The sequence below is a fragment of the Camarhynchus parvulus genome, chromosome 19 (assembly GCF_901933205.1).
Source record: "Camarhynchus parvulus chromosome 19, STF_HiC, whole genome shotgun sequence".
Lineage (NCBI taxonomy): Eukaryota > Metazoa > Chordata > Aves > Passeriformes > Thraupidae > Camarhynchus > Camarhynchus parvulus.
Genome location: NC_044589.1, coordinates 6,215,302 through 6,235,053, shown reverse-complemented (window position 1 = coordinate 6,235,053; position 19,752 = coordinate 6,215,302). Strand labels below are relative to the sequence as shown.

The following is a 19,752-nucleotide window of genomic DNA, read 5'->3' as shown; positions in this document are numbered from 1 at the left end:
GAACTGGCAGAAATAGGCAAAACTGCATTTATTAATCATTTACCAAATAAAAAAAAAAAACATTTACCAAGAAATTGGTGAGTCAAAACAACTGCAGACTGGGGGGATTTGCACCTGGTTTGACCCATATTGATACTTCAGTGACTCTTGCTTTTAATACTATTTAACAAAATTTCAGGTAAATTTTCTACCTGACCAAGACTGGGTTTATTTTTCTCCCTGCACATCACTAGTCCCTGTGGTTTGACCACTTTTACATCTTGGGAAGGTGCAGAAAGGAACTCTGTGAGTCAGTAAAAGCCTTCATCATTGTGCAGGGGGTCTGGCACTCCCAGTTTGTGATGGGTGTCTGGGATTGCTGTTGGTGCACGAGCCTGCTTTAGGCACAGACCCCTCTGGTGTTTGTGCAACATCCCAAAATATCACTTGGTGCTTTAGGCAAATGGTTTAGGAGAAGGGTGCTGCTGTGAGCAGTGTGCAAAGTAAGAAGGGCTGAAGAAGATAAGGAAATCATGAAGGTGAGAGGTAGAGGGTGTCACACGTGGTTTCTCCTGTCTCTGGTTTCTGTGGTGCCTCTCATCCTCTCCATCTCTGTCCCTTGAGTAGAGATTTCCCCACAGGCAGCCACTGAGTCACCCCTGGGTGCAGATTTCCCCTCCCTGCTTTACAGAGAAGTCAGGAGTCAGCAGATGAGTGCTTTCCACAGATGGTTGTGTCTCACCCACATCAGGTTGGAAAAGGAACCTTTAAAGGAGGGTCAGGGGTTGGAGTCTCTCGATGCACGTCGGTGTCACGGTCTAAATTCAGCAGCGTGGGTGCAGAAATGCCCATTTCTCATTTCTTCTCAATTTTCTCAGAATTTTCCCATTGGGTGCCTTGCTAAAGCTTTTCAATTGGTCAGCAATGTGAAGCTGTTTGCTTCTGAGATGAATCATCATTAGTCATAAAAGATTCCTTACCTCGAAACAGCTTCCCGTTGTGAAATCAGAGACAGGAGAGAACACATTTCAGTCTCCCTCCTGCTAAAGGATGCCTGGGAAAGGAAATCCGAGTTTTATTCTCTTTATCAAATGTTTGTTTCTTTGGTTGATTTGAAGTTATTGGAAATGTAGCAGTAATTTTTCCCTAATGCTGACTTGTCTCCCCTCAAAGCAATTAGAGCAGACAACTGATGAAGTGTTATAATCACTGTTTTCAGCAGCAACAGTGGGATTATTTTAATATCCCACTTTAATCTCTGATTTTAATATAGTTATCCAAGGATAACTGTGGTTCTTGTGGACTCAGGGAAGTGCCTGCAAACCCACAGCCATCCCAATTTCCCTGTGCTTTTGGCTGCAGGGGTTGGGAGCCAACGGCATCCGGCTGAGCATGGAGAGCGCTCTGACGGCGCGGGACCGCGTCGGGGTGCAGGACTTTGTCCTGCTGGAGAACTTCACCAGCGAGGCTGCATTCATTGAGAACCTGAGGAAACGCTTCAAGGAGAACCTCATCTATGTGAGTAGCGCAGGGACAGTCCCCAGGGTGGCTCTCAGTGAGCTGGAGTGTGTTTGCTGCACGGGGCAGCCCCGGCTCTGCTCTGCCGTGGGGTTTGGGTGCTGGTGGCAGCTCACACAGGCCAGGGAGGCTTGTGCCAGGACCAGCCTGGGGTGCTGCCACTTCATGGGTGTAGGGACTCACTGCAGTGCCCCTGTTGAGATCTGGTGGCATTGACAACACTGAAAATCCAACTCCAAATCCAACTCCCACACAGTGTTCCATCTCCTGAATTCGCTCACATCCACCAACCCAGACTTGAACTCGATCCTAAAAGTGTATCAGAAATAACCCAGTATTGTGGCTTGTTGGAAACCCTAAAACCATTTGAGGTGCTTTTTGCCCAGCAAGGATAACATGGCTGGCGCAGCTCCAGCAGTGTCACTTTCCCAGAGCTGAGAGTTCTCTTCCTCAGCACCCTTGGCCTGTTTGGAAGCCTCAACATCATCCCCAGCACACCAGGATGGCTGTCCATCCTCCAGAGACACCTGAGCTCTGCCTCCAGCCCTCCTGTAATCTCCCTGTTTTCTGTTCTGTTTTCCAGACCTACATTGGCTCTGTGCTGGTGTCTGTGAATCCCTACAAGGAACTGGAAATCTACACCAAGCAGAACATGGAGCGGTACCGCGGCGTCAGCTTCTACGAAGTCTCTCCTCACCTGTGAGTGGGTGCCAGTGCAGGTTTGGCCACTCCCACCCAGCTGGGACATGTCAAAAAAGGCAAACAGGACTTTGCTCTGTCCCAGCTGGAAGTCCTGGGGACAGAGAGGATCCTCTGAGGGTGTGGTGTGAGGCTCTTTCTATTCCTGTTCCTCTCTCCAAAGAGGATGAGTTGCCTTTGCAAGAGCAGTATTTGGAAAGGGAGTTGGTTCCTTCCTGGCTGCAGGAACAGAGTTGCTTACCCAGCCCTGGCAGGACAGGAGTTCATTGTTCCAGGGTTATTTGGGGTCTCTGTGTCCGGGGCTAAGTAGGGGAAAGAGTTTCTGCTGTGTGGGGGTTTCTTTCCTACCTCTGCTGTTACTCCCTGACCAATATTTATCTGGTATTTCCCTTGTTGCTAAGATACCATCAGCCTGTTGGAACAAGGAATGTATTTATTTACATGGTCTGGCTTGGTGAGCATTCCCAATTTCCCATAAAAAAAAAAAGTTTGAGGTTTAAAGTTATTTTTGAAAGCGTTTGAATTTTTTTGTCAGACTGAGAGAAAAAGATGACTGAGAGCTGAGGCCACATGGCTTCAAAATGATTTTTCTTCAGCACTAAAGGCCAAATTCTGAGCACCTCTTGGAGGATTTTTTATGTTGTGTTTTGTTGGGGTTTTTTTTAAGAGATCTTGGAAGAGTAAATGATATTATTTTTGAACAAACTATTTGGGTTGTTTCTTATTGCTGGCACATAGCCCAGGAGAGTAAACAAACCAGAATGTGCTGCAAGCACAGAGAGGGGGAGAAACACCATTACTTGGGAAAGTCTCAGCACTTGAAATTGGATTTGTTAGGACAAAAATATGATTTTTACTGTGTGAACCCAGATGGGGGAGAATTAAACCTGAAAAACCCTGCACTCAAACTTGCCCAGTTCTCTTTGCCTGTGGCCAGGGAAGGGTTTCTGTGCCCTTAGATGGGAATTTTGGCACTCTCTGGAAAATCCTTGGGGCTGTGGCTCTGTTTTTAAGTGTGCAATAGGTACAGGATGATGACAATGCTCATGGATAGCACAAAGCACTGAGCAGATGTGCTTTAATTCCACTAAAATCACACTGTGGCTGATTATTTCTTAGGCTTTCTTTCCTTTTAACAAGGCCCTTCAGAAGCTGTAAAATGTGCTGCTCATAAGTGAACCCTGGAGAATTGTGATCCTGGGTGCTGCTGCTCCCACTGGGAGAACAGAATTTTTTGCAGACTGCTTTTGCTGTTCCATTGCATTATTTGATTATATATGCATTTAAAAATCCTCTGAGGAGCAACAAAATGCTCCATCTGCAGTGTGGTGCTCTGGGTTTCTCCTTTTCCAGTAACTCATCTTTTTTCCTCTTTCTCCTCTTCTAAACTGACTCTAGAAAGCCAAAACACTTCCAGATCCCCATTCCAGTGTCAGATTGTTCAACTGGGTTTTCTGGGAAGTGCATCACACTCAGAGGAGGGGAGTTATCCCTATGGGCTTGGAACCCAGCACATTCCCAGAGATCTGTCACATCCTGTCCTGTTTATGGCCTGCAAATGGGACCATAAACATTATTTCTGTGATTCTGTCTGTGCCTGGCTGGAGCTCTTGGGGCCATAAGGGCACAGGGCCCAGAGGCACTTCTTCAAATCCAAACTAAATCTGCATTTATTCAGCTGTTTTCCAAAAGACTCCAGAGGCAGAATGTGGATGGGGAGAGAGGGACATGATGTATTTTGTGGGGTGAGCTGTGTTGCCAAGGGAGCTCATTGGTGTTGCCTTAGCACCAAGTATTAATAGACTGGAGAAGGCCACTGCTGTTATTTTGGTGTGATTACTTCTAATTAATAACACAGCAGGAGAGTTTAAAAAAAAAAAAAAGAGAAAATGAAAATTTAAAAAGCCAAGCTACTAAAATGTTGTCAGGTGTGTGAAGAAGACAGGATATTGCTTGCTCACCACATGTGAGAGCTGAAAATGGTGTTGGGGGGGTTGTCCTTTTTCTGTCCCCCTGAGCAGTTGTCACCATTGTCACTCATCCCCTACTCTCTCTGGTGCTGTGGGAGTGTGTGTGACTGACTGGGTGTGAGATCTGTCTGCTCACAACACAGAAATGAAAGAAAAAGCAGCAAAGGAGGAAGCAGGAGGGCAGGGCCAGACTGTGCAGGCAGAGGAATTGCCTGGTGTTTGGGGCAGAGGGGACCTGCAGGATGCTCCTTAAGCTGTGGTGGCTTTTCCAGCTCTTCCCAGCATCCAAGAGAAGCTCAGGCAGCAAAATTCTGTTGTGACCTCCTCAATGTGTCATCACTTAGAAGACAAGCAAGAAAAAATACCAGTGGAGAACGAGGAGTTTCCTGAGAGTAAAACTTTTCTGTCCCACGAGAGAGAGATCATGATGTTGAGAGATCATTTATTTTTAGAAAAGCCAGTTGTTCTGCACAATTTAGTCGACTTCTACCTATTTTTGTCAGAAAGAAAAGTCAAAAGAACAGTCTCTAAGAATCTGGCAGTTTGTGTGATGACCCTGCATGGCCTGGCTGGTGGCTGAGGTGTGAGCAGAGGTGTCGGTGCTGTCCTGCGCTGTCCCCAGCATGCAGGAGCTGTGATCTCACCCAGCCCATGGCCTGGGGCTGTTTTGGGGGCTGTCTCAGCCGGGATTTCTCGGGCACAGCCGCTGATCCCGCTGTCCCCTCCCAGCTACGCCATCGCAGACAACTCGTACCGCTCGCTGCGCACCGAGAGGAGGGACCAGTGCATCCTCATCTCCGGAGAGAGCGGCGCCGGCAAAACCGAGGCCACCAAGAAGATCCTGCAGTACTACGCTGTCACCTGCCCCGCCAGCCAGCAGGTCGAGACCGTCAAGGACCGGCTGCTGCAGTCCAACCCCGTCCTGGAGGTACCTCCCAGCCCTGGGAACACTCCCGAGTCCCACTGGGGACAGCGGTGACACAGCGGGTCCTGGGAATGCCCTGTGGGCACATCACCAGGGAATCCTGCTCTGATTCCCGGCCAAAGCACTCCTGGCCCTTCCCAGCCCGCCAGGAGCAGCTGTGGCATGGATGGGGTTTGGGGACAGAGGGGATTTGGTGTGGGAAGAGCTCTGGGACACTGCAGGGCTCTGCAAAGGGACACATCCCAGTGGGCAGCTCAGGCTGGGCTCGTTTTGTGGTGCTGTGGTGTCCTCTAGTGTCCAGCCCTGGCTGTGTGCAGCGCCCTGAGATGTCCCTGTGCCCTGAGACGTCCCTGTATCCGTGTGTCCCTGTGCCCTGAGATTTCCCTGTGCCCTGAGATTTCCCTGTGTCCCTGTGCTCTGTGTCCCTGTGCCCTTTATCCCTGTGCCCTGAGATGTCCCTGTGCACTGTTTCCCTGTATCCCTGTTACCCCTGTGCCCCTGTACCCTGTATCCCTGTGTCCTTTATCCCTGTATCCCTGTTTCTCTGTGCCCTGAGATGTCCCTGTCCCTGTATCCCTGGGTCCTGTATCCCTGTGCCGTTTCCCTGTGCCCTGAGATGTCTCTGTACCCTGTGTCCCTGTGCCCTTTGTCCTGTGTCCCTATATCCCTGTATCCGTGCCCTGAGATGTCCCTGTGCCCCGAGATGTCCCTGTGCCCTGTGCCCTGTGTCCCAGGCAAGGTGAGCCCCCAGCAGCAGGAAGCCCTGCAGCCCCTCTGGCAGTGAGCTGTGACAAACAGCTGTGGGGACAGAGGGAATGGTTGTCAGACGTGACATTTGTTGTCAGCAGTGGACTGGCATTAAAATCAGCTTGCAGAGGGGATTGGAAGTGTTTTCAGGGATGTTCCATCTGCACTGCTTGCACGGGGTGTAAAGATCAACCTTAGGATTCAGGGAGAAATCTGTTTCCTTCTGGGTTTCCAGCAAGGAAAATCCTGGGCTGTAAATAAATAACTGACAGCTTCACCCAGGTGTTTATAAATAATCTGACTTGGTACTAATTTAATTTTCTCTGATCATTTTCATTTCAGGCCTTTGGAAATGCAAAAACCCTTCGGAATGACAACTCCAGTCGGTTTGGGAAGTACATGGATGTGCAGTTTGATTACAGGGTAACTTGGAATCTGCTTTATATGTCAGGACTGGTCCCAGTTACAGGAGCTCTCTGTGTTTTTATATTGTTGTGTGTGTAGTGAGTGCTTTGTATTTCTTTGGTGACAGCATAAGCAGAGCCTGTGGTAGCAAAGTTTGGGTCCAGAGGGTTTTATGGAACTCACTGTCCTTTCATTTCTCCCTTATTTCTCTGTACAAGGCGACACTGAGATCAAACCCTTTTATTTCTGGGGTATTTTATTTCTAGTGCTCTGTGCCAGTGGATACTCCCCAGGTAAATCCACATAAACCAGCTGAGAGATCTGAAGATAATTCCTGTCCTGAGTAACTTTGCACAGAGTTTGTGTCCCCTCTGATCCCAACTGCCCCACAGCAGCAAGGTGGACACTGTGCAGGGGCTGAGGAGCTCAGCACTGCCTCCTTCAGGTCTCCTTTAAACCCTCCACACTGAGTTTTGGTGCTTTCCCTTTGTGGTGAATTCCTAGAAAGAATTTTAGCACTCAAATCACCACCATGCTGAAGTAGTGTCATAGAATGACAGATAATTTTCTGTGTTTTTGTGGGCTTTTGCTTCAGATCTTGTCTTTGAACAGACAATCAAGAAGCAGAAACGTTTTCCTCTGTGTTGATGAACACTTTCCCCGTGTCTGGTTTGGTTTAGGGGGCTCCTGTTGGGGGCCACATCTTGAACTACCTCCTGGAGAAATCCCGAGTTGTGCACCAGAACCACGGCGAGAGGAACTTCCACATCTTCTACCAGCTGCTGGAGGGAGGGGAGGAGGACCTGCTCAGGAGGCTGGGCCTTGAGAAGAACCCACAGCAGTATCACTATTTAGTAAAGGTGAACATTAACTATAATTCTTAAAATATTATATTACAGGGTTGGGATATCTCCAATTGACTTTGTAATTTCCTTCCCTCACTTCAGAAATAACTCTGAGGTGACTGCTGTAAAAAGAAACACAATGCATTAAGCATGGATAATGTATCTTTGATGATTATTTAGTTATTTATATCAGGCTGTGTCTTTTTAGGGTCACTGTGCAAGGGTGAGTTCCATAAATGACAAAAATGAGTGGAAGATCATGAGGAGAGCCCTGTCTGTTATCGGCTTCAATGACACTGAGGTGGAGGTGAGGTTTAGCAGCACAGATTTTCCTACTTTTAAGGATCTTTTTCTGCTTTGATTTAGGATTTCTGATTGAAATGAATGAATCAAATCAGAGTGAAGGTATTCCCTACAAAAATCCTGAAAAATATACAAAATGCTCTCCTAAAAAATGAATTAACACAAAAACCTTGCTGTGTGTTCATTCCATCATGCTGATCTCTGCCTGTTGCTCCCATGGCAGGATTTGCTGAGCATTGTGGCCAGTGTCCTGCACCTGGGGAATGTCCAGTTTGCTGCTGATGAGCAGGGGAATGCTCAGGTCACTACAGAGAATCAGATTAAATACCTGGCCAGGGTGAGTATCACCAGTGAGGGAGATATTACAGGAAAGGTCAGTTGTAGAGGATTCCTTACTTTGAGCTTAATATCATCAAATAGACTGTGATTTAGAAGTTCTCATAAATCTAACTTTAATTTCACCTAAATAGAATGCAAATATTATCATCAAACCCATTTATTTAATGGACAATTTCTCTATTTACCACCTGACCCACCCCTGCCTTGAGGTTTCCACCTTGAGGCAGTGAGGTAGGAATAGACTCTGGAAAAGAGTTTTAAAACAAGAACCACCTTAGTGCCTTTGCTTGGTCACTTCCTTCCAGCCAATTCATTTGTTAGCTCAAATCCCTGCCAGAAAGGAGGGAAAGGAGGGATTGATGCTGCAGAGTTGCTCAGTGGGAAATAAAGGGTTATTTCACTGGGCTGGGATTTAGGAAAATGGAATGTACAGCTCCATAAATTAACTGAATATTCTGCATGCAGCTGCTGGCAGTGGATGGCTCAGTTCTTCGGGATGCACTGATCCACAAGAAGATCATAGCAAAAGGGGAGGAGGTAAGAACAGACCCTGGGGATTTGGGAGGCAAAGGGGATTCAGTGAATCAGCTCCATCATCACCTCTCAGGAGGTTGGCACTGCAGGGATCCCGCTGGCGATGGTCCAGCCACAAGCAGGATGCTTTTGAGAGGCTGTTTAGTGATGATGAGGCAGGAAAAGGGAGGAGATCCCTTGGTTTGGGGGCTGCTGAGTGCTTTTCTCTGCTCTGCCTGCAGCTGGTGAGTCCCCTGAACCTGGAGCAGGCAGCCTATGCCAGGGATGCCCTCGCCAAGGCCGTCTACGGCCGCACCTTCTCCTGGCTGGTCAGCAAGGTCAACAAATCCCTGGCTTACAAGGCAAGTGAACCCTCTGCTTGTTGAGATCCAGCCAAATGGGACAGCAATTTCCAGATCTTTCAGCCTCAAAGCAAGTTCCATGCTTTCAGTCATTTCTAAATTAATTTGTAATTAATCTAATCCCAGTTAATTCTGATGGAAATCCAGGGATGGATCACAGCTGTGAGCAAATACCTACATTTATTTTCTGCTCTGTTGCAGGAAGAGAAGTTTCCAGGCTGGAGAAGTACAACAGTTCTAGGATTGCTGGACATCTATGGGTTTGAGGTTTTCCAGCACAACAGGTTTGTTTTGATAAATTCTGAGTTACACTGTTCAGTTTATGGTGTGTTCTCTCCCTTGGGAAACAAGGCTTTATTCCATTTCTTAGTAAAAGAGGTGGCATTTCAATGTCAGGACATGAGGTGAAAAACTGCTAATCACAGGGCTTCTAACACTTAAGGCATCCAGCTAATAATTAGCATTTAAAGCTATTAATGGTGCTGGTGTTTTAAATAAACTGTTGTTTTTTGGGTGTATTCATGCCTTACCTTGAGCTGTGCCTTTGTCCAGCTCTCCAGCCCAGGGGTGGCTGTTGTGGCATCTTCCCATGGAGGTGACAAACCAGGGATGGGACTGGCAGAGTCTGGAACCTCCCTGGCAGGTAGCACTGAACAAAGACTCTCAAATTTGCAGTGTTAGTGGGCCCTTTATTCAAGGTTTTTGTGTTCCTCCTTGTTCCATCCTTCATGCCCATTTTTCCCTCCTTCTGGAACTCTTTGAGTTTCCCTAAATAATCAATTTACTAAATGCATGCACTCAGTAAATAAACACTTCACACAAATCTATTTCTCTCAATTCACTGTATCCCTGCTTCTCCCACTGTTTGTACCTCCTTCTGTACAAATACTGATTATTTTTCTGCTTTTTCTTTGCAGCTTTGAGCAGTTTTGTATTAATTATTGCAATGAAAAGCTGCAGCAGCTCTTCATAGAGCTGACCCTGAAGTCAGAGCAGGAGGAGTACGAGTCCGAGGGCATCGCGGTAAGAGCCCAGATCCCCCCTCCCTCTCCTTGCAGAGATCCTGCCACGATCTCCAAACTAAAGAATTATAGAACTTTCCTTTTTCCCTTCTTTTGGAAACCCTGGTAACTGTGTGAGACAGCTGGAAGTGAGTAATGCCATCCCAAGCTTTTAATAAAGGCAATGTTAGGAAAACAAATGTGATGAGTGAAAAGGCTTTGACAGAAAGATTGTTTAAATCAGGTGCTCTCTGAAATGTTCTGAAATTGACATTTCTTTTCCAGTCTAGAGTTGTTTTCACCTAAGTGTGATTTCTTGTCTTTGCAGTGGGAACCAGTTCAGTATTTCAATAACAAAATAATTTGTGATTTGGTGGAAGAGAAATTCAAAGGCATCATTTCTATTTTGGTGAGTTGAAAACATCTTTTTGAATGAAAAGTTTCAGGCAGTGTAGTGGAAAACACAAGGGGGAAAACGTGGGAAAAAAATCAGTTTATGTTGGAAGTGTTTGAGTAGGTGGGAAGAGCAATGATACACTGAATAGTGACACCATTAAAAGTCATTGCATCTCCTCCATGGGCTCTGGGGAAAGCAGCTCCCAATCCAGGCAGTCTGGAAGGAGGGAAATGTTTTCCTTTTCAGCTCAAGAATTCTTCATTTATTGAGCTAAAAGTTGTTTATCTGTGGAAAGGCCAAACTGGAGGAGAGTTTCAGTGAGGCAGAGCCCAGATATCCCTGGAATTTGTGTGTTTGTAGGATGAGGAGTGTCTGAGACCTGGGGATGCCACAGACACGACATTCTTGGAGAAACTGGAGGAGACTGTGAAGAACCACCCTCATTTTCTCACGTGAGTGTTCCCTCAGCTGAGGGATCCCTGTGTGTGAATAACATCCTCACTGTGCTGGGTCCCACATAAAAGATGATAATTTTCTTTTACAGAGAGATTTGATTGATATTTAAGATAATATAAAATAGGTTGTCAACACAAAATGCCTGACTGAGCTTCAGAATGCAATAGGGGCAACAAAACTCTTGTTACTGACTCACCTCTCACCTTGCAGATTGTTTACTTCAGTTTTGGAGCTCCAAATGTCTGTTTATTCTGAATGTCCTGCTTTTGTTCTGAATGCTCAGTTTAGGATGTCTACATCTTATGTGCACACAGAACCACTCTGCAGGAACACTGAAATTGCCCTTTTAATTCAACATAAATACATTTAATGACACTTCTATGATGTGCTGGTTGATAATTTCATTTACCTGAAAATCCCCAAGTCCAATTTGCATTCCTTGCTCACTGCTGCACAGTCCTGCTCCAGGACTGAATGCCCTGGTGCTTTTTGAAGTGAATCCTGCAGGATTTTGTTTCTCCTGAAGGTTTTTGCTCCCTCCCCAGGCACAAACTCGCTGACCAGAAGACGCGCAAGTCGCTGGGGCGGGAGGAGTTCCGGCTCTCGCACTACGCCGGGGATGTCACCTACAGTGTTGCAGGTAACGCAGAAAAACCAAAAATCTGGGCCTTAAATACATCCCCACATCACTTGATCAACCAGATTAATTTCAAATCTCAAATCCCTGCCTTGAAGGCCCAGTGGAACAGCCTGAGAGTGGTTTGTTTTTCTTACAGGTTTTCTAGATAAAAACAACGACCTTCTCTTCCGGAACCTGAAGGAGGTGAGTGTGCACAGAGGAGGTTCCAGGACAGAATGAGGAGTTGGGTTTCAAATGAGGTGGCACCTGAGGGAAAGGATTCTTCCAGACTCCACCTGAAGGCTGTGTGTCCACGGGGCTGCTCTCTGAAAAGGCAGATGGAGATCCCATTGTCCATTTTGTTATTTTAAATAGTTTTGTCCTCAGGTTTCTCTGGTTTCTCTGTACTTGATCTCTGAAATCATCTCTCTCTGCAGACCATGTGCAACTCAGAGAACCCCATCATAAACCAGTGCTTCGATAGGACAGAGCTGACAGACAAAAAGAGACCTGAAACGGTGAGAACTCGAGAGCTGGAGGGGGCTGTGGCTGTTCCCTCTTTTTGAAACATGAACTCTCACATGATCTGAATGCAAACCCCTCACATTGTATTCTGCTTCATGTGCAATTTTCTTTGTTTTCTCCTAGGCAGCAACTCAGTTCAAAAACAGCCTCTCCAAACTCATGGAAATCCTGATGTCCAAAGAACCCTCCTACATTCGCTGCATGAAACCCAACGATGCCAAACAGGCTGGTATGGCCCTGGGACAGAGGCAGAGCTGCAGCCCAGTCAGGGAGACACAGAAAGGAGACAAAGGAAGATTTGGGTTCATTTTGGGGCTGTGCCTGAGCTTCTGTAGGGAGGAGGTGGCAGTGCAGACAGCCAGGAATTGCAGTGAGAGCCCTGCTCTTGGGTAGGGGAAGGCAGTGGTTAAAGTATAATTATTGACCTGTGTAAATTCATTCTAATGACCTCAGTTTTGGTTCCTCTATGCATAAAACATCCCAAAGGAAAACTTCATTTTGGAGCTAAATATAAATAATTAAAAAGGGAGGGGATGGGGGGAGGCAGGAGACACAAAACTATGTGGGACTTGTGCTGTGAGGATTCATTGGAGTTAAAAGATAATCCTGTGAGATACAACCAGAGCTGAACATTCCCATTCTCTGGAGCAAGGCCCAGCTGGGCACTGATGGTGTTTGTCCATTTCCATGCCCTGCCAAGAGCGATTTGATGAAGTCCTGATCCGACACCAGGTGAAGTACCTGGGGCTCATGGAGAACCTCCGCGTGCGCAGGGCCGGCTTCGCCTACCGCAGGAAATACGAGGTGTTCCTGCAGAGGTGAGGCTGCTTTGGAATTCTGTCCCCTCCTCTCCCTCTCCCTGAGCTTCATCCCACTGGTGTTGAGGCTGGGAGCTGTTTTGAACAGCACAGGGGCAGCTTTACCACCTTAGAGGGGTGGGAAGCTTGGGGTCCCTCCCTTCCCTTGCCCCCTCTCCCTCCTTGGATTGCACTTCTCTCCCTAAGATTTCCTCTCCTGCCAATTCCAGGTACAAATCCCTGTGTCCAGAGACGTGGCCCACGTGGGATGGGCGGCCCCACGATGGGGTGGCTGTGCTGGTGAAGCACCTTGGCTACAAACCAGAAGAATACAAAATGGGACGGTCAGTTCTGTGTTCTCAGTTTGTGGTTATGAATCATTGCATGTCCTTGTTGTCCCTTTGAAATGAAGCTTCTCTAGATAATGGGGAAGGGAAAGATGACAGAGCCCAAAGGGGATGCCAAAAGCAAGTTGCTCCAAATGTAATTCTGCATTTCTATTTCCAGAACAAAGATTTTTATCCGCTTTCCCAAGACCTTGTTTGCCACAGAAGATGCTCTGGAAGTGAGGAAACAGAGTCTGGGTGAGCCACTCACACTTGCAGTACATTTCTATTTTAAAAAGCTGAGTCTTTTTCTGCCCAAAAGTGCTTGGTCACAGTTGCAAATTGCTGCTTTTCTTGCAATTCCAGCCACAAAAATGCAGGCGACGTGGAGAGGTTTCTACCGCCGGAAGAAATTCCTGACCATGAAACGCTCAGGTATGAGAGACACAGGAGGAGGGAGAGATGTTCCCCCAGCAGCTCCCACAGCAATTCCCATCCTTTTCCTGACATTTATCCCATGTATCATATTATTAATAACTCATATTCTTGCCCCCATGCCCTACTGAAATCTGGTTATTTCCAGAGTGGGTTTTCCTGAGCATTTTTGGTGCCAGTTTTGTGTGGAGTCAGTTTGAGGATGAAGGAGCTCCCTTAACGCAAAATCTTTGTGTTATTTTTAGCCATCACCATCCAGTCCTGGTGGAGGGGAACCCTGGGACGCCGAAAAGCTGCCAAGAGGAAATGGGCAGTGGAGACAATCAGGAGGTGTGTGAAGAGCAGCCCAGGCCCTTAAATATCACATTCCTTAACAATAAGATGCTAAAAAGAAACTTTCTTGTCACTAGAGAGTTTTTTAAAAATAAATTACAACTATTAAATAAAACCCAGGAAATAGAACCTTGAAATACCACTAATTTGGATGATTTTTAAATTTCCTAACAATATTTTCCACTCCCACAGGTTCATTAAAGGCTTCATTTACCGGAACCACCCGCGGTGCCCAGAGAACGAGTATTTCCTGGATTACATCCGATTCTCCTTCCTCATGAACCTCAAGAGGAACTTACCAAAAAATGTCTTGGACAAATCATGGCCAACTCCTCCCCCATCACTCTGTGAGGTGGGAATGAGCCCTGGGATGTGGGAGGGGAATCCAGGCCTACAGGATTGCAACACCATTTCCTCCTGGGCTTCTCATCCATTTCTGAACTTCAATTTTTCTCTAAACAAATTCAGTTCCCTCTGTTGCTGTTATTGTTCTGCATCTGCTTGAATTGGTTTATCTGCTCAAAACAAATATTGCAGAAATCCCAGTTACCTTATCCAAAGAATAGCTTGGATTGAAGGTACAGCTGGAAGGAAGGAAGGAAGGGCACAGCAGTGCAGAGAGGAGCGACCCTGGTGTTTATTCCTCATTCTAAAGCAGCTGGAGAAGTCCCAAGGCAAACCCTCATAGAGAAAGGCAAAAAATCAACTACTTATTATTTAATTCTTGGTCAGGAAACAGCTTTTTAAGCCTTTTTAAGAAAAAGATTTTTAAGAAAAAGCAGTGCACTTTCTGCAGTTGCTGCTGCTCTGTTGGGTTTGTCAGTGGTTCTGGACTGTTGGGTTTTCCTCCCTGTTGAGTTTGCCCCTCTCAAGTTCCATCCTCTTGGGTTTATCATTGATCTGGACTATTGCATGTGTCCTTGTGGGTTTGTGAGTGGTTCTGGGCTGTTGGGTGTTTGTCCCTGTGGGTTTCCCCTTGGTTCTGGGCTCTTTGGTCTCTGTCCCTGTGGGTTTGTCCCCAGCTCTGACCCATCCCCTGTCCCCCACTCCCCGGAGGCGTCGCAGCTCCTGCGCAGGCTCTGCATGCAGAACATGGTCTGGACCTACTGCAAGAGGATCAGCCCTGAGTGGAAGCAGCAGGTACAGGGCACCTCTGCAGGGCTTCCCTGACTCTGCCAAGGGCAGAACTCAAGGGAATGAAGGAGGGGAGCAGCTGAGGGGAGGGCCAGGGCCTGCCCAGCGCTTCAGGGCAGCAGTGGGGAGCTGAGGGTTGGGAATTTCTGCTTTCTGGCTGCCACAGGAACAGTGCCACTGATCTGGGTTTAGGTTAGACACAAAACACTAAAAGCCTGGAATGGGCACAGAAGAGACCCCATTCTATACATATTTCAATAGATACTATTTAAACAGGCTGTGGAGCCAAGCCCCAGATAATTTCTCTATTGAAAAGCCCTGCTACTCTGCCCATGGAAGCTAAAAATATAAGAAGCTGCATTATTCTGCCTGTACCATGTAAAGTAGAGAGTAAGAATCCTGCAGACACAAACCCAGTCATTTTCTAAACAGAGAAGTTATAGGAACCATTTCAGCTGCTCTGTTGTAGCTAAAAAAGAATAAAATGATACTGAGATTTGATTCATCTCATGGAAAGGTAGGGGGAGGGAAAAAAACCAGCTCAGTTAAGAGACAGAATAGGAGATGTTGGCTTAACTGCCATGAAGGTTTTTCACTGCACCATCTCTCACCTTCTGCAGTGCATGGACACCTGGAATGAGAGGCTGAGCCTGTGATTAGGGACATGGGATTAACTCAGCTCAGCAGCTGCTTTCCCCCAGCAGACCAGACTCACTGATAAGGAGCCTCTTTTATCCCCCATTTTCCCTGTAAATCACCCCAGGTGCCTTGTCCTGTGTCACAGCCTTGGCCCCCAGTACAGCAGGGGGGATTTCCCACTTTCCCAGCCCTGGTTTGTTCTTGGAGCAAAGGAGCCCAGGGCTCAGTCACTGACAGGGGCTGGAGCTCTGCCACCTCCAGGAGTGGAAGTTTAGGGTGACTCCTCATCCAATTATGACTGCTAATAAAACCACAAAGGGAAAATCTCTTCTAACACAGATGTATCTTTTTAATGAGGAGAAATTTTATACTAAATAAGAACACTTCTTTCATCCTTGCAGTTGGAACAAAAAGTAATTGCCAGTGAGATATTCAAGGGTAAAAAAGACAATTATCCTCAGAGTGTTCCCAGGCTCTTCATCAACACTCGACTGGGTGAGTGGGGGTTGCCAAGTGTAACAGGAGGAGGGAAGAGGGGGATTAATGAACTCCTTTCTTGCTGGAAATTCCTTTCTGACCCCCCACCTCTTTGGTTTTAATACAGGTAGAGAAGAAATAAATGCTAAAGTCCTTCAGGCATTAGAAAATGAAGCACTTAAGGTGAGAGATGTCAAGCTTTTGTCAAGCTCCCAGTTATTCAGCAGAAGGGCAAATTAGGTTTCTGGAGAAACTACAGCAAGAATTTTACATTATATTAAGCTTGTAATACTTCTGAGGACAGTCTGGGAAGAATTGATGGATTAGAAAGTGGAGATTTGGGCAGTTTAATAAAGTCAGTTAAGAATTGAATGGGTAACAGCTGGAGGGGAAGGGGGAAAACCCCCTTGGGTGTCCCAGTCCCCAGGAAGGGCAACCACCAGGCTGTGTCCAGAGCTGCTCTGGGGCAGTGAGGAAGTTCTGGCACAGAGAATTTTCTGCATTCCTGGTTTGCCAAGCCCTGGTTGGTGCCTGCTGGGGGCTGGCAGTGCCCAGGTGGGCTCTGGCCCTGCTCACTCGTGTTTCAGTATGCAGTGCCCGTGGTCAAGTACGACAGGAAGGGCTACAAGGCGAGGGCACGGCAGCTGCTGCTCACGCAGAGCTCGGCCATCGTGGTGGAGGAGTCCAAGATCAAGCAGCGCATCGACTACTCCAACCTGACAGGTGGGGATGGCACAGGGATGGGGCTGGGCACCCCCCTGACCCTGCTCCTCAGCTGCACTTTGATATCCACCACTACAAACTCCAGTTTGTCCTGGACAAGAATGGGATGAGCTGATCCTGGCAAGCATTTAAGTATCTTGAAATAGCATTTTTCTAAATTGAAGTGCCATAAAATGTCACCAAAATGACTCAAATTAGTCTCCCTCAACCCTCCCCGAGTGATTTCCCAGTTGCAGGGTCTGGCCATGGGGGAGCTGCCCCATTCCTGCACAGCAGCTGCCTGCGCCACTGCCGCAGCTTTTGGTCCTTGGAATATCCAACAGGGGGGGAAACTGCCAATCTTGCTGCAGTGTGGGCCCTACAGCCTTGGGCTGAAGCCTCTCCCCTCAGCCCCCTGCAGCCTCCCAGTGTGCTGGGTGGAACATTTGCTGCACTCCTGGAGAGGCTGTGAGCCCTCCCCAGGTCCTGGCAGTGCTGGTGACACTCCCATCTCTCCCCAGGCATCTCTGTCAGCAGCCTGAGTGACAACTTGTTTGTGCTGCACGTGCACTGTGAGGACAACAAGCAGAAGGTACTGGGGGCTCACCCCTCCCTCCTCCAGGGAGCACATCCAGCTGGGAGTAGGGGGTGACAAAGTGACAGGGATGTGACTTTGTGCCAGCTCATTCACTGGTATTTCCCTGTGTTCTCAGCTGGGGCTCAGCAGTGCTTGTTCACCCCCTCTGGTGCTGTCCCTGCTCCCTGTCCCTTACAGCAGGGTAGTTTTGGTGCAGTGACACCAAAGCCCTGACCCTAAAACATGGATTCTCCTCCCAGGGTGATGTTGTCCTGCAGAGTGACCACGTGATTGAGACACTGACAAAAACAGCCATTCTGGCCAACAAAATCAACAATGTCAACATCAACCAGGGCAGGTGAGTGACACCAGGGCCCTGCTTCTTTCTGTACCCCATCCACCTCAGCCAAGGCTCCAGAGCACATCTGCTGCAGCTCTGTTAACACCCAGCTCCTGGAAAGCCCCACATGCTCACCAGGGCTGTTCTCACCCTCTGCTCTTCACAGCATAAAGTTCACAGTGGGACAAGGCAAAGAAGGGATCATCGACTTCATCTCGGGCTCAGAACTGCTCATAGCCAAAGCCAAGAACGGGCACCTAACAGTGGTGAGTGTGGGCTGGGGATCACTTACCCTGGATGCCAACCAGCATTCTGGCCTGGGACACAGGCCATGGGATGTTCCTGCCCTGCTATCCCAGCCTTTCCCCTAGTTGGAGCTGGGCACAGGGCTTCTGCAGCCCTCAGGGGCTGCCAAACTCACACTCAGCAAGGGACTGTCCTCACTTTTTATTTCCATCTCCCAAGAGTCCTTTACTTCATAACAAATCAAATTTAAAAACGCAAACAAAACCCTCTCCCCTTCTCAGCTTGTTTGTGGTGATCCTGGCAGTCAGATCAGCCCCACAGCTGCTTTATGCACTGTCAGATCCCAGCTTATTCAGAAATAAATCCAGCACGAATCCGGACTGCCCTGACACCCCTTTCTAGCAGAGCTGAGAGCTCCCATTAGGACCAGAGAACTGCCCCTCACAGCACCCTCAGCATGTTCAGGAATTAAAACTTTTGCAGCATTCTGAACACACTTTCAAACCTGTCCTTCTCCTGCAGGTGGCTCCTCGGTTGAACTCCCGATGATGAACAATTCCCTGTTCCAGGACCTTCCCCTCCACAGGAATTGGCTGAACATTGCTCCCAGCAAACCCCTCCCTCCTCGCTTTGCTCTTTCTGTTACTACCAAAGACCTGCACTTTCAGAACAACCACAAAATACATCCTTGCTCTCTTGTCTTACTCTCAAAGTCCCAGACAAAGGCCTTCTCCTCTCTTCCTTCCCCGAATGAAGGTGGGTCCAGCACAGCATCCCTGCAACCAGAAGCTCGGGACCTTCAGCTGGGCTTGGAGGAAGAGTTTAGAGCCCTGATGGAAATGACCAAAATTTGTGCTTGTCATCACCAAAAAAAAGCACAATCGGAAAACAAGTAACTCTGCTGCTTTCTCAGCCAAATCACTGAAATGCCAAACTTTGTATTCAGAATGTTTTATGAAGAATTTTGCTCGGAGATGTTTTAATGCTTTGTGTTACAAATATAGTGAAGCCATATTGTGTAAATGAGTAAAACCTGTAAATACTTTATAGCCAAGGACGAGATGCACTACGAGAGATGGAGTTGATGTGGAAATTTTATGTTTTAGATTTGGAATTTTTGTTGGTTTTAGTTTATGGTTACAAGGTATAACCTTAAAAACCCATGATGTAACTTCACTGATCAGGAGCCAGAGTCTTTTATCTTTTTTTGAAGTCAGCTGTCCCATTTCTTGCTCTCTATTTTTATACCATAGGAATTTTTCATATCCACACAAACACAATGTAATACAAACTGCAGAGGTTACCACTGCTCTGGGCTGGCCATGGGATGAAGATGAGCTTCCCCCACTACCCTTCTTTCCCTGTCTGGAGTCCCCCCTGCCCCTTCCCACACAGCTCCGCAGGCTCAGAGCAGCACCTTCAGGAAAAATGGCTTTTCCTCTTGTTCCATAACTGGAAGTCTGATTCCCACAGTATTTATACCAGTGCCTCAGTGCTGCCTTACCAGGGAGGGCTGGGCACTGCTGCTGCCCCACAGCTCCAGGGACACAGGGGTTGGGTGCTGGCTGCAGCACAGGCTCCTCCTCAGCACCTTCCTTCAATCCAAACAGCTGCAGGGTGCAGGGCTGCATGGGGAATTCCTGCTGCATCCACAGCACAGCTCCATAGCCCAGCCTGTGCATCCTGCCCTACTTGCCTTAGACACCCTTCCCCTCCATGCTGCTGCAGCCACAGCCAGCCCTGAGTGCCTCTGACCCACTGCTGCCTCTCTCACAGCCTCAGCTCCCTCTCCTGCTCTGGTTCCTGATGCCATTGTCCAGCCCTGCTCCTGGCTGGAATGTGGATACACTGCAGGCCATCCCCAGCTGTGCTCAGTGTGTGCAGGGCACGCTGCAGATGTTGGTGTATAACCTCTGCCAGACTACGCTGAATAAATTTTTACAAAAAACCAACCCCCCCTTGTCTTTGGTGCTGTTTCCTTACATGGTTTGGGGGGAGGCTGACCCCAGCTCTGTGTCCACTCCAAGGAGCAGGTTATTCCCAGCAGAGCAGATAACCTGTGCCCCTTCTCTCCATCTACAGAACTGGAACAGCAGGTGAGAGGAATGCACCAACCATTTCCCAGGGATTTATACAGGGGAAG

The 19,752-nt window shown here is 47.7% G+C and overlaps 1 protein-coding gene across 2 annotated transcripts in view; it reads left to right on the top strand.

Annotated features, from left to right (window-relative positions):
• Positions 1–19,561, top strand: part of MYO1C (myosin IC) — a 49,157-nt gene extending 29,596 nt beyond the window's left edge. For both annotated transcript variants that reach the window (XM_030962401.1, XM_030962400.1), the window contains exons 2-32: positions 1,342–1,497; positions 2,081–2,196; positions 4,896–5,094; positions 6,181–6,261; positions 6,924–7,103; positions 7,297–7,395; positions 7,615–7,728; positions 8,196–8,267; positions 8,486–8,605; positions 8,807–8,889; positions 9,523–9,628; positions 9,935–10,015; positions 10,364–10,455; positions 11,005–11,099; positions 11,236–11,282; positions 11,516–11,596; positions 11,727–11,832; positions 12,304–12,421; positions 12,631–12,744; positions 12,908–12,984; positions 13,093–13,161; positions 13,407–13,491; positions 13,687–13,846; positions 14,551–14,634; positions 15,669–15,762; positions 15,872–15,927; positions 16,332–16,467; positions 16,968–17,038; positions 17,284–17,381; positions 17,530–17,629; positions 18,132–19,561. In XM_030962401.1, coding sequence (XP_030818261.1) covers positions 1,372–1,497; positions 2,081–2,196; positions 4,896–5,094; positions 6,181–6,261; positions 6,924–7,103; positions 7,297–7,395; positions 7,615–7,728; positions 8,196–8,267; positions 8,486–8,605; positions 8,807–8,889; positions 9,523–9,628; positions 9,935–10,015; positions 10,364–10,455; positions 11,005–11,099; positions 11,236–11,282; positions 11,516–11,596; positions 11,727–11,832; positions 12,304–12,421; positions 12,631–12,744; positions 12,908–12,984; positions 13,093–13,161; positions 13,407–13,491; positions 13,687–13,846; positions 14,551–14,634; positions 15,669–15,762; positions 15,872–15,927; positions 16,332–16,467; positions 16,968–17,038; positions 17,284–17,381; positions 17,530–17,629; positions 18,132–18,158 — 3,087 coding nt within the window. In that variant the 5' untranslated portion in view covers positions 1,342–1,371 and the 3' untranslated portion in view covers positions 18,159–19,561. The remainder of the gene's footprint in view (positions 1–1,341; positions 1,498–2,080; positions 2,197–4,895; positions 5,095–6,180; positions 6,262–6,923; positions 7,104–7,296; positions 7,396–7,614; positions 7,729–8,195; positions 8,268–8,485; positions 8,606–8,806; positions 8,890–9,522; positions 9,629–9,934; positions 10,016–10,363; positions 10,456–11,004; positions 11,100–11,235; positions 11,283–11,515; positions 11,597–11,726; positions 11,833–12,303; positions 12,422–12,630; positions 12,745–12,907; positions 12,985–13,092; positions 13,162–13,406; positions 13,492–13,686; positions 13,847–14,550; positions 14,635–15,668; positions 15,763–15,871; positions 15,928–16,331; positions 16,468–16,967; positions 17,039–17,283; positions 17,382–17,529; positions 17,630–18,131) is intronic.
• Positions 19,562–19,752: the final 191 nt, after the last annotated feature.